The sequence below is a fragment of the Cuculus canorus genome, chromosome 2, assembly GCF_017976375.1.
Source record: "Cuculus canorus isolate bCucCan1 chromosome 2, bCucCan1.pri, whole genome shotgun sequence".
NCBI lineage: Eukaryota > Metazoa > Chordata > Aves > Cuculiformes > Cuculidae > Cuculus > Cuculus canorus.
Window position 1 is genome coordinate 160163150 of NC_071402.1, and position 18382 is coordinate 160181531.

The 18382-nt window shown below is 48.5% G+C and overlaps 1 protein-coding gene across 1 annotated transcript in view; it reads right to left on the reverse strand.

The window, feature by feature from the left end:
• Window positions 1–18382, reverse strand: part of SETD2 (SET domain containing 2, histone lysine methyltransferase) — a 71802-nt gene continuing 53420 nt past the window's right edge. The window contains exons 16-21 of the mRNA XM_054059204.1: window positions 16944–17078; window positions 15884–16023; window positions 13416–13527; window positions 6092–6172; window positions 4577–4678; window positions 1–674 (exon numbers count right to left, since the gene is read on the reverse strand). Coding sequence (XP_053915179.1) covers window positions 513–674; window positions 4577–4678; window positions 6092–6172; window positions 13416–13527; window positions 15884–16023; window positions 16944–17078 — 732 coding nt within the window. The 3' untranslated portion in view covers window positions 1–512. The remainder of the gene's footprint in view (window positions 675–4576; window positions 4679–6091; window positions 6173–13415; window positions 13528–15883; window positions 16024–16943; window positions 17079–18382) is intronic.

The following is an 18382-nucleotide window of genomic DNA, read 5'->3' on the forward strand; positions in this document are numbered from 1 at the left end:
TTTTTTTTGTCCAATTTGTGTATTTTTTACATAAAAAGTTCCGTAAAAATTGGATAAAGTAAAATCGATCGAAGCAGTAAAATCAAATCTTATCAACATCGCGCGAGACCTCATCCGAAATCCGGGAGACGGGTCTCGTTTCCGGAATTATTTACAGGAAAACAGCTTAAATCGGGCGAAACTGAAAATAAAACCAAGGAAACGAGGGGGGAAAAAAAAAAAAAATTAATAATAATAATAATAATAAACCCCAAAACTCTTTCCTTACAAAGTGTCGCCGCGACGCGATGGCGGCTGAGGCTAAAAGTGAAGGAAACCCCCCCAAAATTATCAATATATTCACATATAGGTTAAAATATGATACAGAGAGCGCGGTTGGAGGGGAAAATATTGGATTTTCCGTGTTTTTTCCCCCTCGCGGCGCGAAGAACGGAGTTTGCGTTGGGTTAAAAACCGATAATTTGGGTCGATTTGGTGGTTCGAAAAGAGCGGATGGAGAATAAGGAGAGGGTTTATTCCAGCTCCGGATCTTCTTTGGGTTTATAGAGGGCGCCGAATTTTTGCATGTATTTCTTGATGTATTCCTTCGTTTTGTGTTTGACGTTCTCGTTGCATTCCAAGTCCTCCGGATTCTTGCAGTATTTCAGCTCTTTGTTCATCACGCCGTGCGTCAGCTGCCGGGCGGAAGGGAAGAGCCAAGGTCAGAGCCACAGCCTCAAGGGTTCGACGCTATGTCCCCAAATATTTGACATTATTCTCCAAATATTTGACATTATTCCCTAAATATTTGCTATTATCCCCCAAATATTTATTATCCCCCAAATATATGCCATTATTCCATAAAAAAGGCCATTATCCCTGAAATATTTGTCATTATTCCCCAAATATTTGCCATTACGCCCCAAATATTTGCATTATGCCCCAAATATTTGACATAATTCCATAAAAAATACTATTATCCCCAAAATATTTGCCATTACGCCCCAATTATTTGCCATTATTCCCCAAATATTTGCCATTATTCCATAAAAATTGCCATTATCCCCAAAATATTTGCCATTACGCCCCAATTATTTGACATCGTTCCCCAAATATTTGCCATTATTCCATAAAAATGGCCATTATCCCAAAAACATTTGCCATTACGCCCCAAATATTTGCCATTATTCCCCAAGTATTAGCCATTATTCCATAAAAATTGCCATTATCCCCAAAATATTTGCCATTACGCCCCAATTATTTGACATCGTTCCCCAAATATTTGCCATTATTCCATAAAAATGGCCATTATCCCAAAAACATTTGCCATTACGCCCCAAATATTTGCCATTATTCCCCAAGTATTAGCCATTATTCCATAAAAAGGGCCATTATCCCCGAAATATTTGTCATTATTCCCCAAATATTTGCCATTACACCCCAAATATTTGTATTATTCCCCAAATATTTGACATAATTCCATAAAAAATACTATTATCTCTGAAATACTTGTCATCACCCCCAAATATTTGCATTATTCCCCAAATATTAGCCATTATTCCATAAAAATTGCCATTACCCCCAAAATATTTGCCATTAACCCCAAATATTTGCATTATTCCCCAAGTATTAGCCATTATTCCATAAAAATGGCCATTATCCCCGAAATATTTGTCATTATTCCCCAAATATTTGCCATTACGCCCCAAATATATGCATTATTCCCCAAATATTTGACATGATTCCATAAAAAATACTATTATCCCTGAAATATTTGCCATTATCCCCAAAATATTTGCATTATTTCCCAAATAGTTGACATAATTCCATAAAAAATACTATTATCCCCAAAATATTTCCCATTATCCCCAAAATATTTGCCATTATTCCCCAAGTATTAGCCATTATTCCATAAAAATTGCCATTATCCCCAAAGTATTTGCTGTTATGCCCCAATTATTTGACATCGTTCCCCAAATATTTGCCATTATTCCATAAAAATGGCCATTATCCCAAAAATATTTGCCATTAACCCCAAATATTTGCATTATTCCCCAAATATTTGCCATTATTCCCCAAATATTTGCCATTATTCCATAAAAATTGCCAGAATCCCCAAATATTTGCCATTATTCCCCAAATATTTGCCATTACACCCCAAATATATGCATTATTCCCCAAATATTTGACATAATTCCATAAAAAATACTATTATCTCTGAAATATTTGCCATTATCCCCAAAATATTTGCCATTATTCCCCAAATAGTTGACATAATTCCATAAAAAATACTATTATCCCCAAAATATTTCCCATTATCCCCAAAATATTTGCCATTATTCCCCAAGTATTAGCCATTATTCCATAAAAATTGCCATTATCCCCGAAGTATTTGCCATTAAGCCCCAATTATTTGACATTGTTCCCCAATATTTGCCATTATTCCATAAAAATGGCCATTATCCCAAAAATATTTGCCATTAACCCGAAATATTTGCATTATTCCCCAAATATATGCCATTATTCCATAAAAAAGGCCATTATCCCCGAAATATTTGTCATTATTCCCCAAATATTTGCTATTACACCCCAAATATTTGCATTATTCCCCAAATATTTGACATAATTCCATAAAAAATACTATTATCCCTGAAATATTTGCCATTATCCCCAAATATTTGCCATTATTCCCCAAATAGTTGACATAATTCCATAAAAAATACTATTATCCCTGAAATATTTGCCATTATCCCCAAAATATTTGCCATTATTCCCCAAATATTTGACATAATTCCATAAAAAATACTATTATCCCTGAAATATTTGCCATTATCCCCAAAATATTTGCCATTATTCCCCAAATAGTTGACATAATTCCATAAAAAATACTATTATCCCCAAAATATTTCCCATTATCCCCAAAATATTTGCCATTATTCCCCAAATGTTTGCCATCATTCCATAAAAATGGCCATCATCCCCGAAATATTTGCCATTAACCCCAAATATTTGCATTATTCCCCAAGTATTAGCCATTATTCCATAAAAATGGCCATTATCCCCAAACTATTTCCCACTACCCCCCAAATATTTGCATTATTCCCCAAGTATTAGCCATTATTCCATAAAAAATACTATTATCCCTGAAATATTTGCCATTACCTCCCGAATATTTGCATTTTTCCCCAAATATTTGCCATCATTCCATAAAAAATACTATTATCCCCGAAATATTTGCCATTACGCCCCAATTGTTTGACATTGTTCCCCAAATATTTGCATTATTCCCCAAATATTTGCCATCATTCCATAAAAATGGCCATTATCCCCGAAATATTTGCCATTAACCCCAAATATTTGCATTATTCCCCAAGTATTAGCCATTATTCCATAAAAATTGCCATTATCCCCGAAGTATTTGCCATTATCCCCAAAATATTTGCCATTATTCCCCAAATATTTGCCATTACGCCCCAAATATTTGACATAATTCCTTAAAAAATACTATTATCCCCGAAATATTTGCCATTGCCTCCCGAATATTTGCATTATTCCCCAAATATTTGCCATTATTCCATAAAAACGGCCACTATCCCCAAATATTTGCCATTATCCCCAAAATATTTGCCATTACACCCCAAATATTTGCATTATTCCCCAAATATTTGACATAATTCCATAAAAAATACTATTATCCCTGAAATATTTGCCATTATCCCCAAATATTTGCCATTATAACATAAAAATGGCCATTATCCCCGAACTATTTCCCACTACCCCCCAAATATTTGCCATTATTCCCCAAATATTAGCCATTATTCCATAAAAATTGCCATTATCCCCGAAGTATTTGCCGTTACGCCCCAATTATTTGACATCGTTCCCCAAAATATTTGCCATTATTCCATAAAAATGGCCATTATCCCCAAAATATTTGCCATTATGCCCCAAATATTTGCATTATTTCCCAAATATTTGCCATTATTCCATAAAAATTGCCATTATCCCCAAAGTATTTGCCGTTACACCCCAATTATTTGACATCATTCCCCAAATATTTGCCATTATTCCATAAAAATTGCCATTATCCCCAAATATTTGCCATTACGCCCCAAATATTTGCATTTTTCCCCAAATATTTGACATAATTCCATAAAAAATACTATTATCCCTGAAATATTTGCCATTATCCCCAAAATATTTGCCATTATTCCCCAAATAGTTGACATAATTCCATAAAAAATACTATTATTCCCAAAATATTTCCCATTATCCCCAAAATATTTGCATTATTCCCCAAATATAAGCATTATTCCATAAAAATGGCCATTATCCCCAAAATATTTGTCATTAACCCCAAATATTTGCATTATTCCCCAAATATTTGACATAATTCCATAAAAATTGCCATTATCCCCAAAATATTTGCTATTATCCCCAAAATATTTGCCATTATCCCCAATTATTTGCCTTTATTCCCAACGTTGGCCACTCTCCGCCGCCGTCACCCGGCCCCACCAGCAGATGGGGAGATGCCACCCAACCCCACCCTGGGCTGAAGGGGACGTCCCCGCGTCACCCACGCCACGGCGGTCACCTTGCGCGCCAGGTGCTTGAAGTCCTCGGTGGTGGTGATGCGTCCAACCTTGCAGTCGGGTTTGCGGTAGGGGTTCAGGCACTGCACGATGAACTGTGACATCTGCAGGAGAGGACATCGGATCAGCCCCATCTCAGTGCCCGGCACCATCCCACGGTGACAACGTGTCCCCAACCCCAGGGGGATGATGCGTCTCCATCCCTGTGGTGATAACGTGTCCCCAACTCCAGGAGGATGATGTGTCCCCACCCCCAAGGTGACGTGTCTCCATCCCTGGGGTGATAATGTGTCCCCAACCCCAGGAGGATGACGTGGTCCCATCTCCAAGGTGACGTGTCTCCATCCCTGGGGTGATAACGTGTCCCCAACCCCAGGAGGATGATGTGTCCCCACCCCCAAGGTGACGTGTCTCCATCCCTGGGGTGATAACGTGTCCCCAACCCAAGGAGGATGACGTGGTCCCATCTCCAAGGTGACGTGTCCCCACCCCCAAGGTGACGTGTCTCCATCCCTGGGGTGATAACTTGTCCCCAACCCCAGGAGGATGATGTGTCCCCACCCCAAAGGTGACGTGTCTCCGTCCCTGGGGTGATAACTTGTCCCCAACCCCAGGAGGATGATGTGTCCCCACCCCAAAGGTGACGTGTCTCCGTCCCTGGGGTGATAACTTGTCCCCAACTCCAGGAGGATGATGTGTCCCCACCCCCAAGGTGACGTGTCTCCATCCCTGGGGTGAGAACTTGTCCCCAACCCCAGGAGGATGACATGTCCCCATCCCCAAGGTGACGTGTCTCCATCCCTGGGGTGATAACTTGTCCCCAACCCCAGGAGGATGACGTGTCCCCATCCCCAAGGTGACGTGTCCCCATCTCCAAGGTGACGTGTCCCCATCCCCAGGAGGATGACGTGGTCTCATCTCCAAGGTGACGTGTCCCCATCCCCAGGAGGATGACGTGTCCCCATCCCTGGGGTGATAACGTGTCCCCAACCCCAGGGAGATGACGTGCCCAGAAGAAGCGGTGGCTGTCCCATCTCTGGAGGTCTTGAAGGCCACGTTGGATGGGGCTTTGAGCAAACTGATCCAGTGGGAGGTGATCCCCAAGGTGACAACATGTCTCCACCCCTGGGGTGACAACGTGTCCCCATCCCCAGGGCGATGATGTTTCCCCATCCTCAGGGTGATGACATGTTCCCATGCCCTGGATGATGACGTGTCCCCCTCCCAGGGCTGTCAAGATGTCCCCACGCCCAGGTTGACGACGCGTCCCTCTCCCTGGGGTGACAACATGTCCCCATCTCCAGGATGATGACATCCCTCCATCCCCAAGTTGACGTGTCCCCAACCGTGTGGTGATGACGTGTACTCAGCGATCTGATAACCCCCCTCAGATCCACGTCCCCCATTCCATCATCACGTCATCTCCATGGGGTTCTGAACCTCCTCCAGCATCACCTGGGCTCAACGTCCCCAACGTGGGACAGTGACAACGCCCCACAGGGACCAAAGGAACTCACTTCTTTCCTGAACACCTCCTTGCTCTTCTTGGCCAGCTCACTCGACGTGTCCGCTTCTGCCGTCTTGGGCTTCTTGGAAGACTGGAGAGGAGGAAACAGAAGATGATGAGATGCTGGCCAGGGTGACAGCTGCTCCGTGTCCTCATCCCAGTCCCCGTCCCCACCTTGGCGATGGTGTCCCACCCCTGTCCTACAGCCGGATGGGCAGCGTGCGCTTCCCGATGAGCTTCCCAGTCCAGTCCACCACGTTCTCCACCCTGGTCCTGGAGTGCTTCCCAGTCTGGTCCCAGAGAGCTTCCCAGCCCAACACCGGCATGTTCCTCACCCCAGTCTGGGCACGTTTCCCAACCTGGTCCTGGTGAGCTTCCCAGTCCAATCCCAGCATGATCTTCACCCCAATCCATGTGTGCTTCCCAACCTGCTCCTGGTGAGCTTCCCAGGCTGATACCACCACACTACCCCATCCCAGTCCAGGAACACTTCCCAGTCTGCTCCTGGTGAGCTTCCCAGTCCAATATCAGCATGATCCTTATCCCAATCCATGTATGAATCCCAACCTGGTCCTGGGGAGCTTCCCAGGCTGATATCACCACACTACCCCATTCCAGTCCAGGAACACCTCCCAGTCTGCTCCCAGTCAGCTTCCCAGCCTGATACCACCATGCTATCCCATTCCAGTCCAGGAATACTTCCCAGTCTGCTCCCAGTGAGCTTCCCAGTCCAATATCAGCATGATCCTCATCCCAATCCATGTGTGCTTCCCAACCTGGTCCTGGGGAACTTCCCAGCCTGATGCCACCATGCTATCCCATTCCAGTCCAGGAACACTTCCCAGTCTGCTCCCAGGGAGCTTCCCAACCTGGTCCTGATGAGCTTCCCAGTCCAATCCCAGCATGATCCTCATCCCAATCCATGTGTGCATCCCAACCTGCTCCTGGGGAGCTTCCCAGCCTGATGCCACCATGCTCCCCCATCCCAGTCCAGGAACACTTCCCAGTCTGCTCCCAGTGAGCTTCCCAGCCTGATGTTCTCACAGGAGAACATTTCTACCCAAGATGTCACCTCCATCTCCCCTCTTTCAGCTTCAAACCATTCCTTATCATCCCATTCCCGCACTCCAGGATCCAAGTCCCTCTCCAGCTTTCCTGGAACCTCTTTTAGTCCTGGAAGCTGCTCTAAGGTCTCCTCGGAGTCTTCTCCAGGCTGAACAACCCCAACTCTCTCTGAGCCGGGAGGTTCTCCAGCCCTCGCATCATCCTTGGAGCCTCCTCTGGACCCGTTCCCACCGCTCCATCTCCTCCTTATGCTGAGGATTCCAAGCTTCGGATCCCACAAATTATCCCCATTTGGGATTTTAAGGGTAGGGAGAGCGGAAGGGCGTGTTCCAAGTCTTGCGAAGACGAGGTTTGCCTTCTCCTTCTGCTCTTCCAAGGTAGCCCAACTCTTTCTTTTGATTAAAAACCCCCCGATTTTCAGCAATATTTAACCCTAAAAAAGCCGGAGACGCCCTAAATCCCATTCGGAAAAGAACGCCGGAGCTTAAATCTCCCCCCTCCTTTCCCGTGGAAGTTTTATTGCCGAGGGTTGTCCCAAGCGAGCGTTGGAGCGTCTCGGGTTTGGCTGAAGATCAAAGCTCTCCACTCGTTGCCCGCGGCTCAACTCCCAACATCAAAAGCTTGGAGATGAGGAGCAGACGGATTCCTGCCGGCTCCCGGAGCGGCACCGGCACGCCGGCGTCACCAGCACCGAAATCCTCAGGTTCGCAAGGAATTGCTCTTAATCCCCCCCCCTTAAAACCAACTCAAGGATAAAGAGTTCTTTTTGACATGAGGTCAGTTTGGTAACAATAGGGTTTTAATTAAGCCCTCAAAGGATGGGATTAATTATCGGCGCTAATTAGCCGGTTTAATTCCAGCGGGAGGATGGGTTTGGAGAAGGTTTTAGGGGAAAAAAAACCAAAGAAAGACATGTGGAAATAAAGGCATAAAGAAAGTAAAGGTGAAAATAAAGCCTGACCGGGTTGGATTAAACCTGGGATTAAATGCTCGTGGGATTCGGAGCCATGAAGAAGCTCCAGGGATTCCCACCAGGAGCTGCCGGGATGACCTGGAAGGGCAAAAAAAAAGGGATTTTTTTGGGAGAGTAGAGTGAGGAGGAGAAGCCAAAGCCTGGCTGAGCATTAAGTCCAAGGGATGGGAAAGGCTCCAAGGGAAGGGAAAGGCTCCAAGGGATGGGAAAGACTCCAAGGGAAGGGAAAGCCAACGCACGGCTGCGGTCGCTGCTTCGGCGCAGACAGCGCGGGGCGATGGGAAATCCTCCTCCTCCTCCGGTCGGTGGGAGCAGGAAGGATGTGGGGAAAAAATTCAGTGCCAGAAGTTTTGGGGAGGATGAGGAGAAGAAAGAGGACCTTTATTTCTCAGCTCTGTCTCGGGCAAAGGTGGTGATATCTCCTTATGCTAAAATAAAAGAAGTGAGGCTGGAGAACATCATGAGGGTCAACCAAGCCAAGAGAAAGGTCCTCCGCATGGGTCGGGGCAATCCGCGGGTTCAAGATAGGATGGGAGATGATGGGATGGAGAGCAGCGCTGAGGAGAAGGACTTGGGGTGTTGGGGAGGAGAAGCTCCACAGGAGCTCAACAACGTGCGCTCCCAGCCCAGAAACCACCGTGTCCTGGGCTGCATCCAGAGCAGCGTGGCCAGCAGGGACCGAGGGGATTCTGACCCTCTGCTCCTCTCCGGGAGACCTCATCTGGAGGATTGGGGACAGTTCTGGAATCCTCACCAGAAGGAGGAGATGGAGCTGCTGGAACGGGTCCAGAGGAGGCTCCAAGGATGATGCGAGGGCTGGAGAACCTCCCATCCGAGGAGAGGCTGAGAGAGTTCAGATGAGGTCTCCCCTCAGCCTCCTCTTCTCCAGGATAAACACCCCCAGGACCCTCAGCTGCTCTCATAACCCTTGTTCTCCAGCCCCTTCCCCACCTCCATTCCCTTCTCCGGACGTTCTCCAGCCCCTCAAGGTCTTTCTTGGAGTGAGGGACCCAAAACTGAATCCGGGATTCAAGGTGTGGCCTCACCAGCGCCGAGTCCAGGGGGACAATCCCTTCCCTGCTCCTGTGGCCACCCCAGGGCTGATCCAAGCCAGGATGCCGGTGGCCTTCTTGGCCACCTGGGCCACCGCTTTTCATGCTCTTTGGGAGGTACCGATGAGCACAGACACATCTGTGTAGTAACTCCAGGCTTTTTCCATTTTAAAGGACGCAAAAGCTTCCACCGAGCCACACACGGAGGACGTGGTTTAGTGGCAGATGGAACGGTTGGAATCGATGATCCAAGAGGTCTTTTCCAACCTGGTGAGTCTATGAGTCTATATCGATGTGTAAAGAGAGACGCGAAAACCTATGGATCAAAGAGATCTTCTTTGTAGGCTTTAAGGTGAAGCCATGCAAAAACTTGGCCGTCCAACCTAAGCTTGATCATCCAACCTAAGCCTGATTATCCAACCTAAGCCTGAACGTCCAACCTAAGCCTGACCGTCCAGCCTAAGCCTGACCGTCCAACCTAAGCTTGATTGTCCAACCTAAGCCTGAAAGTCCAAACTAAGCCTGACCGTCCAACCTAAGCCTGAAAGTCCAACCTAAACCTGACCGTCCAACCTAAGCCTGACCGTCCAACCTAAGCTTGATTGTCCAACCTAAGCCTGAAAGTCCAACCTAAGCCTGAAAGTCCAACCTAAGCCTGAAAGTCCAACCTAAGCCTGACCATCCAAACCAAGCTTGATCGTCCAACCTAAGCCTGACCGTCCAACCTAAGCTTGATCATCCAACCCAAGCCTGACCGTCCAACCTAAGCCTGACGGTCCAACCTAAGCTTGATCATCCAACCCAAGCCTGAAAGTCCAACCTAAGCCTGAAAGTCCAACCTAAGCCTGAAAGTCCAACCTAAGCCTGGCCGTCCAACCCAAGCCTGGCCGTCCAACCCAAGCCTGGCCGTCCAACCCAAGCTTGATTGTCCAAACTAAGCCTGAAAGTCCAACCTAAGCCTGACCATCCAACCTAAGCCTGAAAGTCCAACCTAAGCCTGACCGTCCAACCTAAGCCTGACCGTCCAACCTAAGCCTGACCGTCCAACCTAAGCTTGATTGTCCAACCTAAGCCTGAAAGTCCAACCTAAGCCTGAAAGTCCAACCTAAGCCTGACCGTCCAACCTAAGCTTGATCGTCCAACCTAAGAGTGACTGTCCAACCTAAGAGTGACCGTCCAACCTAAGCCTGACCGTCCAACCTAAGAGCGACCGTCCAACCTAAGCCTGACCATCCATCTCATTCCCAACCTCCTCGAGGGCCATCGTGACACAAAACCCTTTCTCCAAAGAAAAGCAGGTTTAAACCTGTGCTTTGAAGGCAACCAACGAGCGCAGCTCAGCGTTTCTGTTGTCCCTTTCCATCAAAGTCCTAAATGCCGGTGGGAGAGAGAGAGAGAAGAGCCCACCCTTTGCCGACACCGTCCACGTGGGGATTTCAGGGTACGGAGAAATGAACAGATGATATTCCGAAGCGCCATAAAAATGCTCCGGAGGAAATAAAATACCCGACTCGGTGTCGTTGCATTCCTTTTAAGCGATGTCCTCCAGGCGTGGGCCACCAGGAATAGCAGCAGCAGCTGTCGGACACCCGGAGCCACCATGCCGATGGGTTTCATCCCTTTTAGCGAAGGTGTGGGAGGAGGAGAGTAAAATATTCAAGGAATGTGGTTGTAATTTCAGGGTGGAAGCGGTACGGAGGCGGCGGCGAGCGAGCTAAGACCACGTGGGAATTCAATGTTATATCTACGACCACCAAGAAGAAGAAGAAGATGATGGAAGGCTCTAAAGTGAACAAGAAGGACATCACGGGGAGGTCAGCCAAAGGTCCTCCTCGGCCGGCGCGCTCTTAGGAATGAAGTGTTGATGGCTTTGGAGAAGTTTGGCACTTGAAATTAAGGCTTTTGGGATTTGAGGAAGGAATGAAAACTCCGAAGCAGCCAGGTCACGCCTGCCTTGAGGCCAAGCCCTTGAAGGACCACCCCACCCCGTTCCTCAGCAGCTCTTTTATCCCAAAGGAGTTGAATCCAACCTGTAAACACGGAATAAAAGCGGTTTCTTCCCTCGCTGCTCCCTCTGCAGGTCCCAGACATCATCAAGACCTCCAAAAGTCTGAGGTCGAAGGATTCCCAAGCCACCCAAGCGTTGATGGAATTGCTCTCCAAGAGTTAGAGCACAATAGACCTTTCTCCCCGCAGCTCTTCTCTCTTCTTCTTGGGGAACCAGAAAGGTGATTTGTGGTTGCCCCATTCCAGGAGGTGTTGAAGGCCACGTTGGATGGAGCTTGGATCACCCTGATCCAGCGGGACGCGTTCCTGCCCATTGTAGGGGTGGAACTGGATGGGCTTTGAGGTCCTTTCCAACCCAAACCATTCCATGACTCTTGTGCAGAAGGTGATTTGTGGCTGCCCCATTCCTGGAGGTGTTGAAGGCCACGTTGGATGGGGTTTGGAGCAACCTGATCCAGCGGGACGCGTCCCTGCCCATTGTAGGGTTGGAACTGGATGGGCTTTGAGGTCCTTTCCAACCCAAACCATTCCATGACTCTTGTGCAGAAGGTGATTTGTGGCTGCCCCATCCCTGGAGGTGTTGAAGGCCACGTTGGATGGGGTTTGGAGCAACCTGCTCCAGTGGGAGGTGTCCCTGCCCATAGCAGAGGGTTGGAACTGGATGGGCTTCGAGATCCCTTCCAATCCAACCCATTCTACGAGTTAAGGCCCACTTGAAGAGCAGTTCCATCATCTCAGATGGTACTTTTGACAGCAGGAGCAATGGAGATGTTGGAGGTGGAAGCAACACAGAGCTCTGAGCTCCTCTACTCCTGCACCGCTAGTTTTTCCTATTTCATCATCCACTTTTGGCCAGTTTTAAGGTCATCTCCACAAAGGAGGTTACAGAGATGCTTGGCATCAAGGGCAGAACATCATCTGCCCCTCACAGAAGTCCTACGTTCACTCAAGGTGTGGTGGAGCAAAGGAGCTCCAGGGTCTGCACCAAGACCCAAAAGGACAAAGAGGTGAGAGGAGCGTGAAAATCTCTGCTCCCTTATTTCTCACCACGGAGCAACAAGAAGAGCCTGATCTTCAGCAGCCACCAGGAAGCACAGAGGACCACATCAGTGCCAGGAAATCGTGGAATGGTTTGGTTGGAAAAGATATTTGAGGTCATCAAGTCCAAACATACCTGTCCACCACTAAACCTCAGCACCTCATCTGCCCGGCTTTGAAACACCACCAGGGATGGGGACTCCACCACCGCCCTGGGCGGCCTCTGCCATGGCCTGAGGACATTTTTCAGGAAGAAATTTCTCCTGACGTCCAACTGAACCTGCCCTGGTGCAACTGGAGGTCATCTCCTCTCATCCTGTCACTGCGGAGAAGAGCCCAACACCCACCTCACCACAACCTCCTTTCAGGTAGTTGAAGACAGCAGCTCTTCTCCAGGATAAACACCCCCAGGGCCCTCAGCTGCTCCTCACAACCCTTGTTCTCCAGCCTCTTCCTCAGCTCCGTTCCCTTCTCCGGATGTTCTCCAGTCCCTCAAGGTCTTTCTTGGAGTGAGGGACCCAAAACTGACCCCAGGATTCGAGGTGTGGCCTCACCAGCGCCGAGTCCAGGTGGACAATCCCTTCCCTGCTCCTGTGGCCACCCCAGGGCTGATCCAAGCCAGGATGCTGGTGGCCTTCTTGGCCACCTGGGCCACCGCTGGCTCATGTTCAGCTACTGTTGACCACCACCCCCAGGTCCTTCTCCTCCAGGCAGCTTTCCAGCCGCTCTTCCCCACGCCTGGAGCTTCACGGGGTTGGTGTGTCCCAAGTGAAGGACTCAGCACTTGGCCTGGTGGAACCCCATCCCGTTGACCTCAGCCCATGGATCCACCCTGTCCAGATCCCACTGTAGAACCTCCTTATACTCACGCAGATCAACACCTCCAGCTTGGTTCCACCTATGAACTTATTAAGGGACCACTCAATCTTCAGATGAAGATACGGACCAGAACTGGACCCAAGTCTGAGCTACTAATCCTCTACCACCACTTTTAAGCACCAAACCCCAAAGGTCCTATGGTCAGCACGGCTTCTACAGCTTCTCTTGGATCACTTCTACCCTCGTGTCATCTCCCAAACCCATACGGACCTCAACAACAGCCTCAACGTTTCCTTCTCCTGCTCTGCAGGACAACATTATCCCCGAGTTCTATCAGAGAGACGTTAACGCTGAGTTTCCATCACCGACCGCACGCTTACCTTCATGGGGTTCTCATCATACGTTGGGGTCCCAAGGTCCATTTCAGCTTCGTGTTCAAGGCTGGCGTCATCCCCGGGGCTGTCCCAGGTAGGAGGGTCCCACTGGGTTTGCCTGGAGGAAGAGAGACAATCAGACCATCATCACCGTCCTAGAAGTAAACGGCACCTGCTCATCGATTGTCCCATCAACTGGAACATCTGATCACCATCAGCCTCTTAGAAGTAAGCAGCACCTGCTCATTGGTTGTCCCATCAACTGAGACATCAGATCTCCACCAGAATCTTAGAAGTAAGCAGCACCTGCTCATCGATTGTCCCATCAACAGGAACATCTGATCTCCAGCAGCATCTTAGAAGTAAGCAGCACCTGCTCATTGGTTGTCCCATCAAATGGGACATCAGATCTCCATCAGCCTCTTAGAAGTAAGCAGCACCTCTCATTGGTTGTCCCATCAACGGGAACATCAGATCTCCACCAGCCTCTTAGAAGTGAGCAGCACCTGCTCATCAATTGTCCCATCAACTGAGATATCTGGTGTCCATCAGCCTCTTAGAAGTAAGCAGCACCTGCTCATTGGTTGTCCCATCAACTGAGACATCAGATCTCCATCAGCCTCTCAGAAGTAAGCAGCACCTGCTCATCGATTGTCCCATCAACTGAGACATCTGATCTCCATCAGCCTCTTAGAAGTAAGCAGCACCTGTTCATCGATTGTCCCATCAACTGAGACATCAGATGTCCATCAGCCTCTTAGAAGTGAGCGGCATCTGCTCATCGATTGTCCCACCAAGTGGGACATCTGGTGTCCATCAGCCTCTTAGAAGTAAGTAGCACCTCTCATCGGTTGTCCCATCAACTGAGACATCAGATCTCCATCAGCCACCAGAACACGGGTGCAACGCGTGGTCCTACCTCGCAATTAATGATGAGTTTGAGAAGGTTTGCAAGTTGGAAAAGGCCATGGACCTGTTCCAACAGCTCCATCTCCTTCTTCTGCTGGAGATTCCAGAACTGGACTCCAGGTGAGGTGTCATCAGAGCAGAACAATGGCTCAGAATCCCCTCCCTCCCCTGGTGGCCACACTTCTTCTGGTGCCATCCAGGCCACGGTTGGCTTCTGTAGAGCAAGCACCCATTGGTGGCTCATGTTGAGTTTCTCATCCACCACCACCCCAAGTCCTTCTCCTCAGGGCTGCTCTCAATCACGTTGTCCCCTGGGCATGTTCCATCCAAAGATAGAACCAGCTTCATTGCTCTTCTAATGCAATGGTTGACAGCAGCTGACCATGAGCCAGTGGTGGCCCAGGTGGCCAAGAAGACCAACGGCATCTTGGCTTGGATCAGAAATGGGGTCACCAGCAGGTCAGGGAGGGGATTCTCCCTCTGTCCTCGGCACTGGTGAGACCGCACCGTGAGTACTGTGTTCAGTTCTGGACCCCTCACCACAAGAAGGATGTTGAGGCTCTGGAGCGTGTCCAGAGAAGAGCAACGAAGCTGGTGAGGAGCTGGAGAACATCTGACGAGGAGCGGCTGAGGGCCCTGGGGGTGTTCAGCCTGGAGAAGAGGAGGCTGAGGGGAGACCTCATTGCGCTCTACAACTGCCTGAAAGGAGGTTGTGGAGAGGAGGGTGTTGGGTTCTTCTCCAGAGTGACAGAGGACAGGACAAGGGAATGGCCTGAAGCTCCGTCAGGGGAGGTTCAGGCTGGACACCAGGAAAAAAATTCTTCACGGAAAGAGTCATCGGCACTGGAACAGCTGCCCAGGGAGGGGGTGGAGTCGCCTTCCCTGGAGGTGTTTAAGGAACGGGTGGATGAGGTGCTGAGGGACGTGGTTTAAGGGATTGTTGGGAATGGTTGGACTCGATGATCCAGTGGGTCCTTTCCAACCTGGTGAGAGTTGTGGTTGGGACATGGTTTAAGGAATTGCGTTAGGAATTCCTTCAAAGCAACTTCACGCTCTGTTTTGGATCATCTTGAGGACCTCAACACGGTTGTCCGGGTGTCCACTATGAGGAAACGCTGAGAGTTGAGGTTGGGACATGGTTTAAGGGAGCATTAGGAATGGTTGGACTCGATGATCCAGTGGGTCCTTTCCTGGGGATTCAATGATCTTTGAGGTCCCACAACCCACCCCATTCCATGATTTCCAATCTTTGGTTTCCTGCCACGTTCGCTCCTCTCTGCTCTCTACTTTCAGGAGAAACCTCTTTTCTTCTTCTCCTTCACACTTCCAGCTCCAAACTCAGCTCAAATAGTCTTCAATCCAGTGGGTCCTTTCCAACCTGATGCTTCGATGATCTCAAGCAACTTCCCACCTAACGAGCGGCGTCCCACCTCGAACGGGCCAAGAGGTGCCCAACAAAACACTAAAGGCTGAAGAACCATTACTTCTCCATCCAATACCTCCGCTTGAGTCATCAAAGTCCACCCTGGACGCAACCATGGCGCTCGTCTCCTCGTCGCGCTTACCTTGTTACCACGTGGTAGTAGTAGATCTTCCCCTCTGGATCTCGAGCTGTTTTCCAGTTGGGTGGAAGGACAATGGTTTTGGGTTTGGGAGGAGACGGTGGAGGTAAATCCAGAAGGTTGTTGGTCACCACGAGCTCTGGCTGAAAAACAGCACCAAAAAAAGAGGTGAAGAGAAAGAGGTGAGAGGTTCTGAAGGTGACCACGGAAACGTTTCAGTTGGAAAAGACCTCGAAGATCATCGAGTCCAACCTCACACTGCCGAGTTCACCACTAAAACGAGTCTCCAAGTAGCACATCTCCATGTCTTTTAGATACCTTCAAGGATGAGGACTCCACCCCCAGCGCTTGACAAACCCCTTCCATGAAGGAATAGTCCCTAATATCCAGTCTAAACCCCCCTGACGCAACTTGAGGCCATCTCCTCTCATCCCATCCTTCGTTCCTTGGGAGAAGAACCCAACACCCACCTCACCACAACCTCCTTTCCAGGAGCTGCAGAGAGCCATGAGGTCTCCCCTCAGCTTTGTCTTCTCCAGGTTAAACATCAGAGCAGCCCTGAGAGCTTTTTTTCCCCCGCAATGAAGAGTTCCATGAACGTCAACTCGAAAGCTCCACCAGTGGTGGCCCAAGGAGCATTGAGGACAACGTCTTTCCCTCGTTCTTCACCTTCAAGAACCCCTCTGACCACATCTCGAGCTTCTCAGAGAGCCACTCTGCCACTCGTGCTCCTAAATCCTCTGTGGTGGACACCAAACCCATTGTTTTTGTGACAAAGGAGCTCCAGTGATCAAAGTAGACTTCATGGTGATGGAGGTCCCATGTAGCCACTCCAACAAAGCCACCTCAGATGCACCACAAAGCTCCACCACAAGAAGATCTGGACTTAAAAACTCCTCCTAAACGAGTCTCAACGAATCCTAAAGGGTGGGAGGACACTGCCACGTTGGAAGCTCCTCCAGGTGGTACCACCACCGCTTTCCAGAAGCTACAAAGAATCACGGCAAAGCTAAAGTAGATGGAGATGAACGTTCTCCATCCCTTCTGTCCCACCAAAGCTCACCTGCTGGATGGGTTGAGGTTGTCCGGCTGCAACAATGGTGGTGACGGCTGTCGGTGGCTGCACGATGACTCCTTGGGGATGAGCGGTGTAGATCTGTTGGCCTTGGATGTACTGCAGCCCCGGTTGGGCGTAACTCTGCAAAGGACCACAAGGAACCCCACGTCAGCTTCTGCCACCACAAAGGTCTTCACTGCAGGACATAGTTTACAACGTCCCGTACTGGGATTCAAACCAAAGAGGCAGGAAGGGGGCGATAGTCCTCAAGATCTTCAAGATCTTCAAGACCCTCAAGATCCTCAAAATCCTCAAGATCTTCAAGATCCTCAAGATCTTCAAGAGTCTCAAGATCTTCAAGAGTCTCAAGATCTTCAAGACCCTCAAGATCCTCAAGAGTCTAAAGATCTTGAGGACTTGCAAGATCCTCAAGACACTGAAGATCCTCAAGATCGCCAAGATTCTCAAGATCTTCAAGAGTCTCAAGATCCTCAGGACCTTCAAGACTCTCAAAATCCTCAAGGATCTTCAAGATCCTCAAGGTCTCCATAATCCTCAAGATCCTCAAGAGTCTCAAGATCCTCAAGACCGTTAAGATCCTCAAGATTCTCAAGATCTTCAAGATCCTCAAGATTCTCAGGATCTTCAGGACTCTCAAACTCCTCAAGATCCTCAAGACTCTCAAAATCCTCAAGATCTTCATGAGTCTCAAGATCCTCAAGATTCTCAAGAGTCTCAAGATCTTCAGGACTCGCAAGATTGTCAAGACCCTCAAGATCTTCAAGACTCTCAGGATCTTCAAGACTCCCAAGATCCTCAAGAGTCTCAAGATCCTCAGGATCCTCAAGATCTTCAAGAGTCTCAAGATCCTCAAGATCTTCAAGATCCTCAAGATCTTCAGATCCTCAAGATCTTCAAGACTCTCAAGATCTTCAAGACCCTCAAGATCTTCAAGATCCTCAAGATTTTCAAGAGTCTCAAGATCCTCAAGACCCTCAAGATCCTGAAGATCCTCAAGATCTTCAAGACCCTCAAGAGTCTCAAGATCTTCAGGACTCAAAAGATTCTCAAGATCCTCAAGATCTTCAGGACTCTCAAGTTCCTCAAGACTCTCAAGATCTTCAAGACCCTCAAGATCCTAAAGAGTCTCATGATCTTCAGGACTCGCAAGATTCTCAAGATCTTCAAGACCCTCAAGACCCTGAAGATTCTCAAGATTCTCAAGATCTTCAAGACTCTCAAAATCCTCAAGATCTTCAAGATCCTCAAGGTTCAAGATCCTCAAGAGTCTCAAGATCCTCAGGATCCTCAAGAGTCTCAAGATCCTCAAGATCCTCAGGATCCTCAAGAGTCTCAAGATCCTCAAGATCTTCAAGACTCTCAAGATCTTCAAGATCCTCAAGACACTGAAGATCCTCAAGATCGTCAAGATCCTCAAGATCCTC